Source organism: Populus alba, chromosome 12 (assembly GCF_005239225.2).
Source record: "Populus alba chromosome 12, ASM523922v2, whole genome shotgun sequence".
Taxonomy (NCBI): domain Eukaryota; kingdom Viridiplantae; phylum Streptophyta; class Magnoliopsida; order Malpighiales; family Salicaceae; genus Populus; species Populus alba.
The window spans coordinates 3,904,633-3,916,876 of NC_133295.1; the positions used below are offsets into that span (position 1 = coordinate 3,904,633).

The following is a 12,244-nucleotide window of genomic DNA, read 5'->3' on the forward strand; positions in this document are numbered from 1 at the left end:
TTTCAAATACTATTTTTTATTTACTCTTTTTTTTTGTTTTATTATTATTTTAAAAAATATTTTTTTAAATTTTTATTTAAGTATTTTATAATTTTATATTATTTTGATATATTGATGTTAAAAATAAATTTTAAAAAATAAAAAAAAATAAATTTTATATATTTTTAATTGAAAATTACTTTTAAAAAATCATAATTATTATAATTTCTAAACATTATTTTTATCTCACTCTCTTTTCATCTTAATTCCTTCAAAAAAAAAAAAAAAATTAGTCACAGCCAACCAAAACTCGACTTCATAACCACCACCACCAAACCCACTCCTCCAACTCGACATCTACCATAAGCCACCGCTCTAGCCACCCTTCAGTATATTTATGGTTCTTGCATGCTTATATAGAGGTACTGTTGAGTTGGTTTTTAAATATCAATATTAAATTCACTACAGCATTCTTGTTAGAGTAGATTATTTATACAAAAATTAAGTTTATGAAAAATTAACTTTTTATATCTTAATTGGATATGTATATCGTAATAAAAATCAAAGAAGAAACACATCTCTATCTCTTTTTATTGTCTTGTGGTAAAAGATTATTTTTTTTAAAAAAAACCTAAAATCATAATAATAGACATTAACAAACAGTTGATGTTTAGACATTACTAGTGTATTTTAAAGAAGCAAGAAAAATATATAAATCTAATTATTGTCCCGACTAAGTTCAATAAGCAAGTTTCATTTAATTATATGATAAAAAAAAAAAAAAACCAGACTAAATAAAAAAAAGGTGGCTTTTATGACCTACACAAGAAAAAATGCTTACCAAAATGAATAAAAAAAATTCAAAATTCAATTCTCAAACAAAACAATATTGAATGATAATTAAAAAAAAAAAAACTAACATAAATAAGCAATTTGAGTTAATTCAAGTTAATAGTTTAGACTCATAACTCGGGTTATGAAATTATAATAACATCATAGAAAATAAATTTTTTTAAAAAATACAATGCTTAGTTCTCAACAATTCAAATATGAAAGGATAAAATAAAAAAATTAATTAACAAAAAAAGTAAAATAATACCAGCGAACTCAAGCAAGTTCACCAAATCCTGCTAGTCGGATTTTGTAGATAGAATAATCTAATAAAAAAATATAAAAAATAACCTACGTTTATTATATTATTTTAATTTTTTAATATAAAATATTCAAACCTTAAATTTATTTATTTATTAAGATTAACTTGGATCAACCAAATTGATTACTTATCCAAATCAAATTTTAAATTAAATTTAATAACTATACTATCATCATTCCACACATTGAACTGGTGCATATACAAGATATTTCCTGATAAATCATTACATGTGGATTTTTCAAACAAAACACAAAGAAAATTGAAAAAAAAAACAAATACAATACAATAATGATCAATAGAAAGAAAAAAGAACCAAATACAATTTTTTTTTACTATATTAAGGATATTCCATTAATTATTTTCTAGGATTTATATTTGAGAAAGAGACAAGAAAAAAAACATAATCCTAAATGAGTTTTTTTATAATTTTTTTTCTTCTATTTTCCTTAAAATACTAAAAAAATAATTAATAATATACAAAATTTCTTCAGTTTCCCGCCTCCCAAACACACCAATTGATCAACTTTCCCGCCCAGACGCCTCCCATCACACAAATAAATAAATACAACCCGCCGCCGCAAAGTTAAAATTCCTCCCCTCCCCTCCCCTTCCATCTACATTGCTCCAGAAACAGAAAATGAGCAGCACAGTTCGAAAACTAATACAAAAGAAATTCAAAATAAGAGGCTACACTCTCAAAATCGACGCTCTCGATCAAATCCTCTCCTTCACCAACCGCTTTCTCGGCGCCGAAGACGAAGCTCTCGATCTCCTCCTCGATCACCTCCAATCCCAATCCCGTAATTAAAACCAATCCTCATCTTTCAATTCGCATAATCACATTTGACTAGTTAATTGTTTTTTTAATTACTTTATTTCGCAGAGAAATTGGGAGTGAGATCTTCGATCCTTGATAAAGAACCAGTGAGTCGTGCTATAACTGCTTTATTGGAAGCTGATGATGCTGTTGATGAAGATTTTATAGCTAACGGTGCAGTTTCGAGTTCGACTTCTGCTATTCGTGTTATTGATGCTTTTTTGATACCTAAATTTCGCTATGATCCAATCAAAAAGCAGTTTCACGAGTACGTGATTTTTTTTTTAATTTTTAATTTTCATTTTTGTTGCTCTGTTTCTAATTTTGGTATTCTAGTTATTATTTTTATATTAATTAATTATATTTTATGCTCCGCTATAGATCCCGTGGATTATATCAGTGGGTTCTCGTGCTTAATATTTTAGTTTCTTTTTTCTTGGTTGTTTTAAGTTTTTTAGGAATTGCATGCTTAATTTAATTAAAATGGGAATTGTTATTGATTTTGTTAACTATTGATTTTTGGTATGATGTGGGGAATTTAGTGATTTTTTTCTTTTACTTCGGTATTTGTAGACATACAGGGGGGTTGCATATACATGGTGATGCTTCAGCAAAAGCTGCTCTTTATAAAGATAGGTTTTTGTTATTGTATCAACGAGTTTTACGCGATTCACATTTTTCCAAGCCTGCTTTTCATACTGAGATGTCGCATTATGGAAGTTGTGAGGTGGGCTCCTCGTCTCCATTTATCTTAAATGTCTGCTTGTGTACCTCTGAATTTCTATAGCGATATATTTTTTTGTATTGAATGTGCTGCAGATAGCTCCAATTCAGTCTCTGGTCGGGCAAATGGGGAGAAGATGGGTGATGGGTGTGATATCTCAGTTGGAGGATGGACATTTTTACTTGGAAGATCTTACTGCTTCGGTGGAAATTGACTTGTCTAAAGCAATATCCTTTGGACTTATTTTTTTTTTTTCATAATGTTTTATCCATAACTTGAAACTGAAATCCATCCCCATCCTGTCCTGTAAGCTTGTTACTTGCCAGACATGCTTAAAGAGGGAATTGTATGCAATTGCTTTTAAATTTATTCTACATAGTTGCATTGATATTGGCTTTTCTTGGATTCTTATCGTTCTTGGTCCAGATGATTATTGTATTATCTAGCTGATCATATATGTGGGTTTTTGCGTTCTCATGAATGACTTGAAAAGCAATGAAAAGGTTAATTTATTCTGTAAAATGTCAGATACAACGGGAACATGTTATTTTTCCAGACTTGCTAGTTTATGCTTTGTTTTTCCACTGGATCATATGAAGTTAGCTGCTATGGCAACGGTCACATAAACTATATAAAGTGTTAATTTCCTTGACAAGTAATACAAAGTAACTACAGGATTTTTATCAGAGAACACAATAGTTGTTGCAGAAGGTGAGATGCTCGTGAATGGTATTTACCAGGTTAGTTTTATTTTTCCTCTTATTGCATATGCCTTAACCTGTCCTGGTTCTGTTATTTCCTTTCTCTGAAGATTTCTATATGCTTTAGTTATTTTTCAACATTGGGGATATATCGTATGTTAAAGTGCTCCCTCAATATTTGTCATAGAAGGGCCTTCGCCAAAAGTTGATTGTTGCTTACATAACTGCTTTTGAAAAATTCTCCTATTTATTTTGACTTAAAAATATGCATCCTTGGCATTTTAACTTGAACTGTCTTTGGAAGCAATCGGATCAGCTCCAAGTTGCATCTTTATGTGTGTATTGGCATTTGTACAATTTGCTGCTGGTGTCAATAGTTTATGCCATCTGAAAATTAATATTAGTCACCTACAACTCATCAATTTTCTTCTTGTACTTTGAAAGTTTGAACTCTTCAGCCATTGTTGGTTTGGTATAATTCCTATTAAGCCATAGGTTAGCATATTTGATTTTTTGGTTTCCTTTGTCGAGAATTGTAATGCTGAATCCATTGCTGCTAATTATATAGTTTGTGGATCCAGAGATGAGTATAATGTTCTGATGCATGCTATCCCTTCTAAAATGTAAACAGGCTCTCACATTGTTCTCATTATAATGGAAATTGACTTTTTAGTATCATCAAGATAACCAAAAAAAGTAGAAGTTAATTATTAAGTGTGCTCTCTGTAAGTCAGAGTCAGGAGTATAAATCTCGTGCCCACAAACAATGATCCACCGATTTATTCAATATAATGGAATTGTATAATCTCTGATAATTTGGATGCTTCTTTCCTTGGAAAATTGGTGGATCACCTGTGTCTGTCACTAGTTTTGACACAGTTTCTATAAAGTCTTTACTTGCGCAAATATTAAGTTCTTCATGGTCTTAAACTTGTTGATTGTCATTATAATTTGTCTGTGATTAACTTTTCTCTCTACTGTGGTGAAGGTAATTACTTGCGGGTTTCCTCCATTAGAGGAAAGGGACAAGTCTCTCAAATCACTGGCGCAGCATGATTTCTTTGGTGGTGGTACATTAACAAAAGAGGAGACTGTATCCTTAATTAAGCTTGCACTCATTCAGATTACAGAAGAAATATTATTCATGGTTCTGAAATTTCTAGCAGTAGCTCTAAACTATGTTGCATTGATAATGCTATTCCTATATACTTCAATAGCTCAGACTTGCAGAGTTGGAAAAGCGATCTCTAAATGACATGTTTGTCATACTCTCTGACATCTGGGTAGACAGTGAAGAGGTGATTCATAGTCTTTGAAATATGTACATTTGTCATGTTCATATATGTGCGCATATGCTGTCCAGGGACTTGATCATAAAAATATTTTTGTCCTTAGAGAAGGCCATGGGAAAGCTGGAGACCGTTCTTGATGGTTTTGAGAGTCAAGAGGTGGTTCCTTCCTTATTTGTTTTCATGGGGAACTTCTGTTCTCACCCATGCAACCTTTCCTTTCACTCATTCTCAAGCCTTAGGTGAGTGATCTTTATACAAGAATAGTTATTTAGTTCTCATCAACATTACTTTCTGAAAAATAAAATAATCATGTTGTCTTGACTGGTGAAACAAAACGCCACACAAACACGCAGGTCACAGTTTGGTAAGCTAGGGCAAATGATTGGAGCCCATCAACGGCTAAAAGAGCATAGTCGGTTTATGTTTATTCCTGGTCCAGAGGACGCAGGTAGAAAAACGATGATAGCTTTAAATCTTTTGATGATAGTGTTACATAACATGAGAATGATCAGCATTTTGACTTGTTTCAGGCCCGTCCACAGCTCTACCGAGATGTCCTTTACCAAAGTATTTAACCGAAGAGCTTCAGAAGCACATTCCTAATGCCATATTTGCAAGCAATCCATGCAGGTTAATCTTTCTTACCATTGTATGATTAAAAACTTGTAAAGATATACTTGCTATGTCCATAGCACATCCTCCAAGATCCACCTTGGTTGATTTTCAATTTTTTTTTTTTACCTTGAATTTTCAGCACCATTTAACTTTAAAAGCGTTAGGGACTTCTTTTGAGCACACTTGAAATCTTGATATTTATGGTGCATAATGTGCCATTCCTATGGCTGCTGAGGAGTGCTTAATGTTTTAATACTACTGTGCTTTTCATTTAACTGCAGAGTCAAGTTCTATACCCAAGAAATTGTATTCTTTCGTCATGATCTGCTGTATAGAATGCGTCGTTCATGCCTGATGCCTCCTTCTACAGAAGAGACTGATGATCCTTTTGAGCATGTACTTTATTTCTCACCTCTCAACATTGTCTTTTTCAAACACTAAACTGATATTATGTCTTGAGAACCTTCATCAATGAAACTAATAAGGTTTTACTTTGTTATGCAGCTTGTTGCTACCATAACCCATCAAAGTCATCTATGCCCACTGCCTCTTATTGTTCAACCAATTATTTGGAATTATGATCATTGTCTACATCTTTATCCATCTCCACATACGGTATGCTCATGTCTTTTTGTTTTTTCTTTGTTGCTGCCCTTTACCATTCTCTCGCCTTGTATTGTACATTATGAAATGCCATGATATTCCCCTCTTTTGACCTTGCATGTAGTATGGAGCAATGCTTGCTTCAATACATAACATCGTGGCACTAAAGAGATCTGAGAATTTTGATTGATCTATTTGGTTGAAAATCTGATGACTTCAAATTCTAGAAAATCTTGAATTTGACCACTTTAAGCTGAGTTTTCGGAGAAAAATCGCTTGGCTTAATCAGTGGAAGGGCTTTTATTTATTGTATACATATTTAGAGACGAGCTAAAGCAATTACCTGTCAATTTTAAACCAAAAAAAAGTCTTCGGACAGCAAGAATTTGATTTGACATTTATTTCATTCTCATGTACAGATAGTTTTAGGCGACAAAAGCGAGCAGAAGGCATTCAAGTACACAGGAATCACTTGTTTCAACCCTGGATCCTTCTCAAATGACAGCACTTTTGTAGCATATCGTCCTTGCACCCAGGAAGTCGAGTTGTCAGCCTTGTGAGTATCAAATGATTTTCTTTAGCAGATGAATATGTTCCAAAATATGAAGTCGGCAAAACCACTTCATGTCATTGTCACTTCAGATTGGTCAATATTGAAGTTCATAGCTTACAAGCACTAATTTGTCCCATCAGTCACCTGTAAAGTATTCTAGGCAGCTGATAGTGTGTTTTAATTATATCGCTTTGTTTATCTGGTGTAAACTATTTGTGAGTACAAACTCTCCTAGTCAAAATGTATTAATTTTTCTTGTTACAAAGAATTAATGTGGCTCTAACCACTTCAACATGTTCCCCGCTAGCTTAGCGTTAAGATCACTACGTCATGGCATTCTTTTGGAGTTTATAATTGTTTTTTACAGCTCTATCTCAGTGCTCTCTGTGACTCTTCTTTCCCTACTGTCGATCAGTATTCTAAGATCTTGTTCAGTTTCGTAATGTGTTGCATAAGATCATGATTTGAAATAACCCCACGTTGCTACCACCTATGGCTGTTGGATTTCCTGTTAATGGGCATTTCATTAGTTTCTTACTATAAACCTGTGGTCCTTGGCCTAAATTAGATGACCCAAGCATGATGAATTAGCAAAAGTTCAACTAATGCCTTTTTCCCCCCTTCAGAATTTTAAGCCTCGGCGGAGCTTGCAAGCCTTGCATGTTTTGTTCTATAATTTAGTCTGAATTTTTTCATGATAATTTAATTCGATAGATATTCACTCTATTAAAAAGTTTTTTTATGAATAATTATCTTTACCTGATAAATATTCACTCTGTTATACATCGAGTATAAATATGATCAAAATGAGATATATATCTGTATCATATAAATATATCCGTAAAAAAATTATGTTTTTTTTTTTAATTCAATATAGTATATACCTATATCAATAGTGGCATAATACATATTATTTATAATTTTATTATTTATATATATATTATTATTTTTTATTGAATGATAAATAATAGCTGGAAAATAGATATTTATATGGATTCTTGAAACCAGATCAATAACAATGTATATCTAAATTTATTTTCCGATGAGTAAGATATGAAGAGCTGAGATTTGACTATGTGCTTCTTTTCAAGATTTCAAGTTGACTCTTACTTGCTAGGTGCAAAACAATTTCATAGGGTCATTGGACTTTTTTTTGATAAAGTTCATGAATTAATTGTGGTGCACTTATAGAAAATTCCTTGTGCCTCGTGTATTTCCAGGATTAGTTGGGTTTTGACCGGTATACTTTGTGCTAATCCAAAATAAAAATAAAAATGAATAGGGTATGGTTTTGATCAGATAGATTAACTACACTGTTTATTTTTTTTTATTAAGTGGATACCTAAATCAATTTATGTATATTTTTATTAATTTTACAGGTTTTAAAATTAACGATACTAATTCTATTATTTTAAATTCCGGCACCTCTCAATTATTAGCTTTCATCTCAACTATACCGTTTTGTAATATATTGCATTGATGATGGATCTCTGGTCTTTACATTGCTTCTTTGTCTCTGAAGTAACACTAGGCACGGGCGTGTCGATCTAGCTAGTGTTCTATCCCTGAGCAAACCTTGTCGGAAATACCTTGTCTCTTCTGTTTCTTTTTTTTTTTTTAATCCTCTGGCTGCATAAGGGACTGAGCTCGTCTTTATGTAAACATTGATGAGCAGAAAGACATTAGGAAGTGAACGAAATTATCAATCAATCCAAGTGAAGAACATAAATACATAAATGTTCTTATGCACCAATGGGTGTTTCAGGCGTTGTAGCAGCACTTGCACTTGACAATTAATACTTAGCATCATTGGTTTTTGACCATCGAGCTCAGACATTGTTTCGAATGGAGGACTGTTCAAGGCTTCCTTTGTCTTCACGGAGACCTTGTATAATAATTTCCAGCTTTGTGGAATAAACTATTGTTTTGATTTGGACATTTTGAACTCCGAGCTAGCTTGCAAGTTGCCGACGGAGGAGAGCGAAACGTGCGGCCATTTAAGTGGCCTGTGGCCGCACTCACAAGTATCATTGACGAAGATTGCTGATGCTTTCCCTTGCGATCCCCCTCCTAGCTAGATGGGGTTATATCTTATGAACACAACCTCTCTCTGTCAGACTTAAACATGACAGAATGCTGCAATCATCTTAGACTTTTTGAGTTCAATCAACACTTGAGCCGAAAGATATGGTTTCAGTGCTTTTGTTCTTTATGCTATTGATCAACTTTCCTACTTTATACTGTCAAGTTTTCTTCAAAATCACGCGAAGATCATAGTGGGAACTCCTTTGTTTAAATTATCTCTTAATTTAGATGAAGGCTCGTGTTCATTTTTCCCCTTGTATCGCCTTCAAACACACCTTCTTATTCTTGGTTAAATTACAACTCGAATGTATAGTAGATGAAGCACTTTCATGTCCTTTTTTGTCTTATTATTGTCGTTAAATCAAAATAACATGAGTTCAAGACAGAAGTTATGTTTCATAGTGACGTCCACATTATGATGAATTTCTTAATATTTTATTTGATTAATGAGGAATGAGACAAAAAAAATATAATAAAATTTATTTTATTCTTGATATGTATTATTATTAAATTTTCAATGCTTGGAATGATAAATAAAAAATTATTATTTTTACTTTGATGAACATTGTTTTTGAGCTAACTTAAAATGGTATTTTTTTCAATCGTCAAAATCATGTTAAAAAAGAATTTGAAATCATAGTAAAAAAATAATTAATATAATTAAATTATAATTTATTTTTTCATTAAATCATATATCCAAATAAATAAATTTAATAATGGAATAAATAGCTGAATTAATCATATATCATATAAAATTATTACATCCACACAGTTAAAATCTAACACACTTGAAAATGTAAGATAATAATTTCATCATAAATGCATATTTTTTTATATCATTCAATCCCTAACTCTTCATTTTTTTTTTTTTGAAAAGATGATCAATTTTTTTTTCTCTATGTTATGTATGTTTTAAATATTATATTATACTTTCAATAATAATATTAATTTTCTTTCATAATTTCAAAAAACTTACTTATTTGGTAAAGAAATTAATTTTCTTTCATAATTTCAATAATAATATTAATTTTTATGAACATTTATGTTTCATAAGTTTTTTTTTTTTTTTTTTTTTTTAACTTTAAACATATCAAAACAATTAAAAAATATAAAAAAAATTATTTATCAAATTTATTTTTTTAATTTTAACAAATATCTAGTTAGACCGCACTCCTAAAAGAGGGCTTACTTGATTTGATGGAAGTCTTGTTTGGTAATTTAGTTAGATTTTATTTAATCAACATCTTTTCTTTTTTTTTTTTCTCTTCCTTGGATATTTTTCATATTTTAACTTGGTTTAACTGAGATAATAAAATGTTTAAAATAAAACTTACAAAAAAATAAAATAAAATTTAACTTGGTTTAATTGTCTCTATTTTTTCCGACTCTTCTTTTTTTAGAAGGATAAAAAACTGATTACAAATTGTTTGTCATGCATCATCTTTACAGTCAGACATAATTTTACACTCCGTTAACTTTTCATGTATTAAGATCTATTTATTTTTATATTTTAAAAATATTTTTGAAAAAAATTAAATTTTTTTTATTAATTTGAAATTAATATATTTTTAATATTTTTAAATTATTTTAATATATTAATGTTAAATTTTTTTTAAAAAACAACCATAACTATAACTATACTAGTAAACAAACTCTTAATATAGGACATGTGGTGATATCTTCTGATCCTTTTTTTTCTTGGAGGCACGTGTGAAAAGGCAAAGGTGTTATATTCCATCAAGGCTAGCTAGTGTACAAATTAATTCAAAGGAATGTATACATTCCAACAGTTGGATATTCACATCCCTCTCCTCTACCTAATTATACCCACGATTAAGCTCAAAAGTAAGTTGTACTCAAGAGTAGCATTTTCTCATGCTAGCTCTACTTTCATCAACCAAAACAATCCTTTTACTTCAATATTCTTTATCTTATTAATTAAATGCTCTCAAACATTGAAGAAACTAAGAGGTTAATACCCAATTGGAAATAAACGACAACGACGTCTGGGAATGAGATGAACAGAAGGGAGAAAATACTAGCAAAAGTGATGTTTGGAATACATGGTTTTGACGCGGACTGGTAGGTGCACTCTTGTGTTAAGCTAAAGAAAACCTCCTCAAGTTGTTCTGAAGCCGGCTATTGGCGGTTTTTATAGTTGAGCAGTTCATAGATGACTTGTGGCCCCAGAAACCGTTAATCTCACATTAGGTAATTAGGTGTCAAATCATATTATAACTTGTATGATCATATCAGACAAGGAAAGATCCAACGTCCTTGATCTTGTTTCCATCAGCAAAAGGGAGAGGCTTCCATCCATTAGATGCCCCATAACAACATTCTCCACATGACCACCGCCCTGGATACTCAACCAGCTGATTATCAGATGTCCATAACGACGAACGATATATATATATAGCCAACCAGCTCGGGAAGATCTTCGCGCCAAGAAAAAAAATAGAGCTAGGAATATATAAGCGTTAATTGAGCTGAGAAGACCTTTTCTTCTGGGATTGAATGATACAAGAAACTAATTGTACAGACGGGAGCTCTTGTTAACATGCAAAGTGTGTAAGAACAGTTGAAGTTACCCCAGAGACAAAACAAGCTTTTGGGGACAAGGAAACTCTGTGGTGCTAAAAGAGTGAGTAGGTAAAACAGGTTAAGAGTCAAGAAAAATGTCTATTTATGAAACAGTGTATAGACTGTCAGCAGTAAATGTTTTTATTTCTTAAAAAACATACATGCACGAACATGGACCTGTAGGACTGATCTAGCACCGGCCTATTACTGTGATTTTGCTCCATTTGGACAGGTTTTTGTGGGTTCCCAGGGATTCCATTTTAAATTTCTCAAGGTCAGAGAGAGATCATAGGGAGGGTGCGTGCGTGTTTTTCACAGGTGAAGAAAACGGCAGAGTAAGTAGATGAGAATCACCAATCTCTTGGGAAGAGGTTTTCCTCGTGACATAATGGTAGGTGAAGGATAGGAGATGGCTTTCCCTCAGTACTTTTTTAGCAAGCAATGGTAGGCCAACAGTCAACAGAAGACACCACCTGTCTTTATTGGATATAGCTAACTGAATTTAAAGATTTTGATGATCTGAAATGAAGGCTAATGCTGACAAGATCTCTTGAAGGTACAATCTGTAAAAGATGGGATATTGAGCGTTGGAAACAAAATTACAAGGTTCCAAGCTCAAGATCCCACCTCACCTCTTTCTTGGTAAAATTGATTTTAGAGATTAACCAGGTTTATATATATACTTGTCCAGCAGGTCCAACTTTTTCCTATAAAAATCGATGTTCACAACCACCGTGTTTAAAAAAATAAAGAAAAGTCGATGATTTGGGTTATTGCTCAATCCAAGTTTAAAAGGTTGATTTTATTTTAATTAAATAATAAAAAATATAGGAAATAATCAATAAATAAAAAAAATCATGATAATTTGAAAAAAAAACTCTAGGAGTACAAAAAGGATAAAAAAAAAACTCGACTTGAGTTAATCTGAGATAAGCATAATAGACATGTTACATGAGTAATAAGAGGTGACTCAAACCACGTTAGCCCGCAAAACCCACGGCTTAAGTTATGAAATCTGGATAACCTTATTGAAAAGAAACCAAAGAAAGAGACAAAGCTATTTTTTTAAAAAAAAAAAACTAATGTTGAATGATAAAATTAAAAAAAAATAAGTAAAAAAAAAATGTCGATGCACATTA

At 31.7% G+C, this 12,244-nt stretch overlaps 1 protein-coding gene across 1 annotated transcript; it reads left to right on the forward strand.

Annotated features, from left to right (window-relative positions):
* Nucleotides 1–1,629: 1,629 nt before the first annotated feature.
* Nucleotides 1,630–6,807, forward strand: LOC118044334 (DNA polymerase epsilon subunit B). The gene is made up of 13 exons (XM_035052595.2): nt 1,630–1,932; nt 2,016–2,217; nt 2,523–2,676; nt 2,769–2,900; nt 3,336–3,413; nt 4,363–4,467; nt 4,592–4,672; nt 4,775–4,905; nt 5,020–5,114; nt 5,197–5,296; nt 5,563–5,677; nt 5,786–5,896; nt 6,304–6,807. The coding sequence occupies exons 1-13, from the start codon at nt 1,770–1,772 to the stop codon at nt 6,442–6,444; spliced, it is 1,608 nt and encodes a 535-aa protein (XP_034908486.1). The 5' UTR covers nt 1,630–1,769; the 3' UTR covers nt 6,445–6,807.
* The last annotated feature ends 5,437 nt before the right edge of the window (nt 6,808–12,244 follow it).

What these genes read in the sequence shown, in the direction of transcription:
- LOC118044334 (XM_035052595.2), top strand. Translation starts at nt 1,770, where the DNA reads ATGAGCAGCACAGTTCGAAAACTAATACAAAAGAAATTCAAAATAAGA. An exon ending in CGCATTATGGAAGTTGTGAG is followed by an intron (nt 2,677 to 2,768) that starts GTGGGCTCCTCG and finishes AATGTGCTGCAG; the next exon opens with ATAGCTCCAATTCAGTCTCT. An exon ending in CATTAACAAAAGAGGAGACT is followed by an intron (nt 4,468 to 4,591) that starts GTATCCTTAATT and finishes ATACTTCAATAG; the next exon opens with CTCAGACTTGCAGAGTTGGA.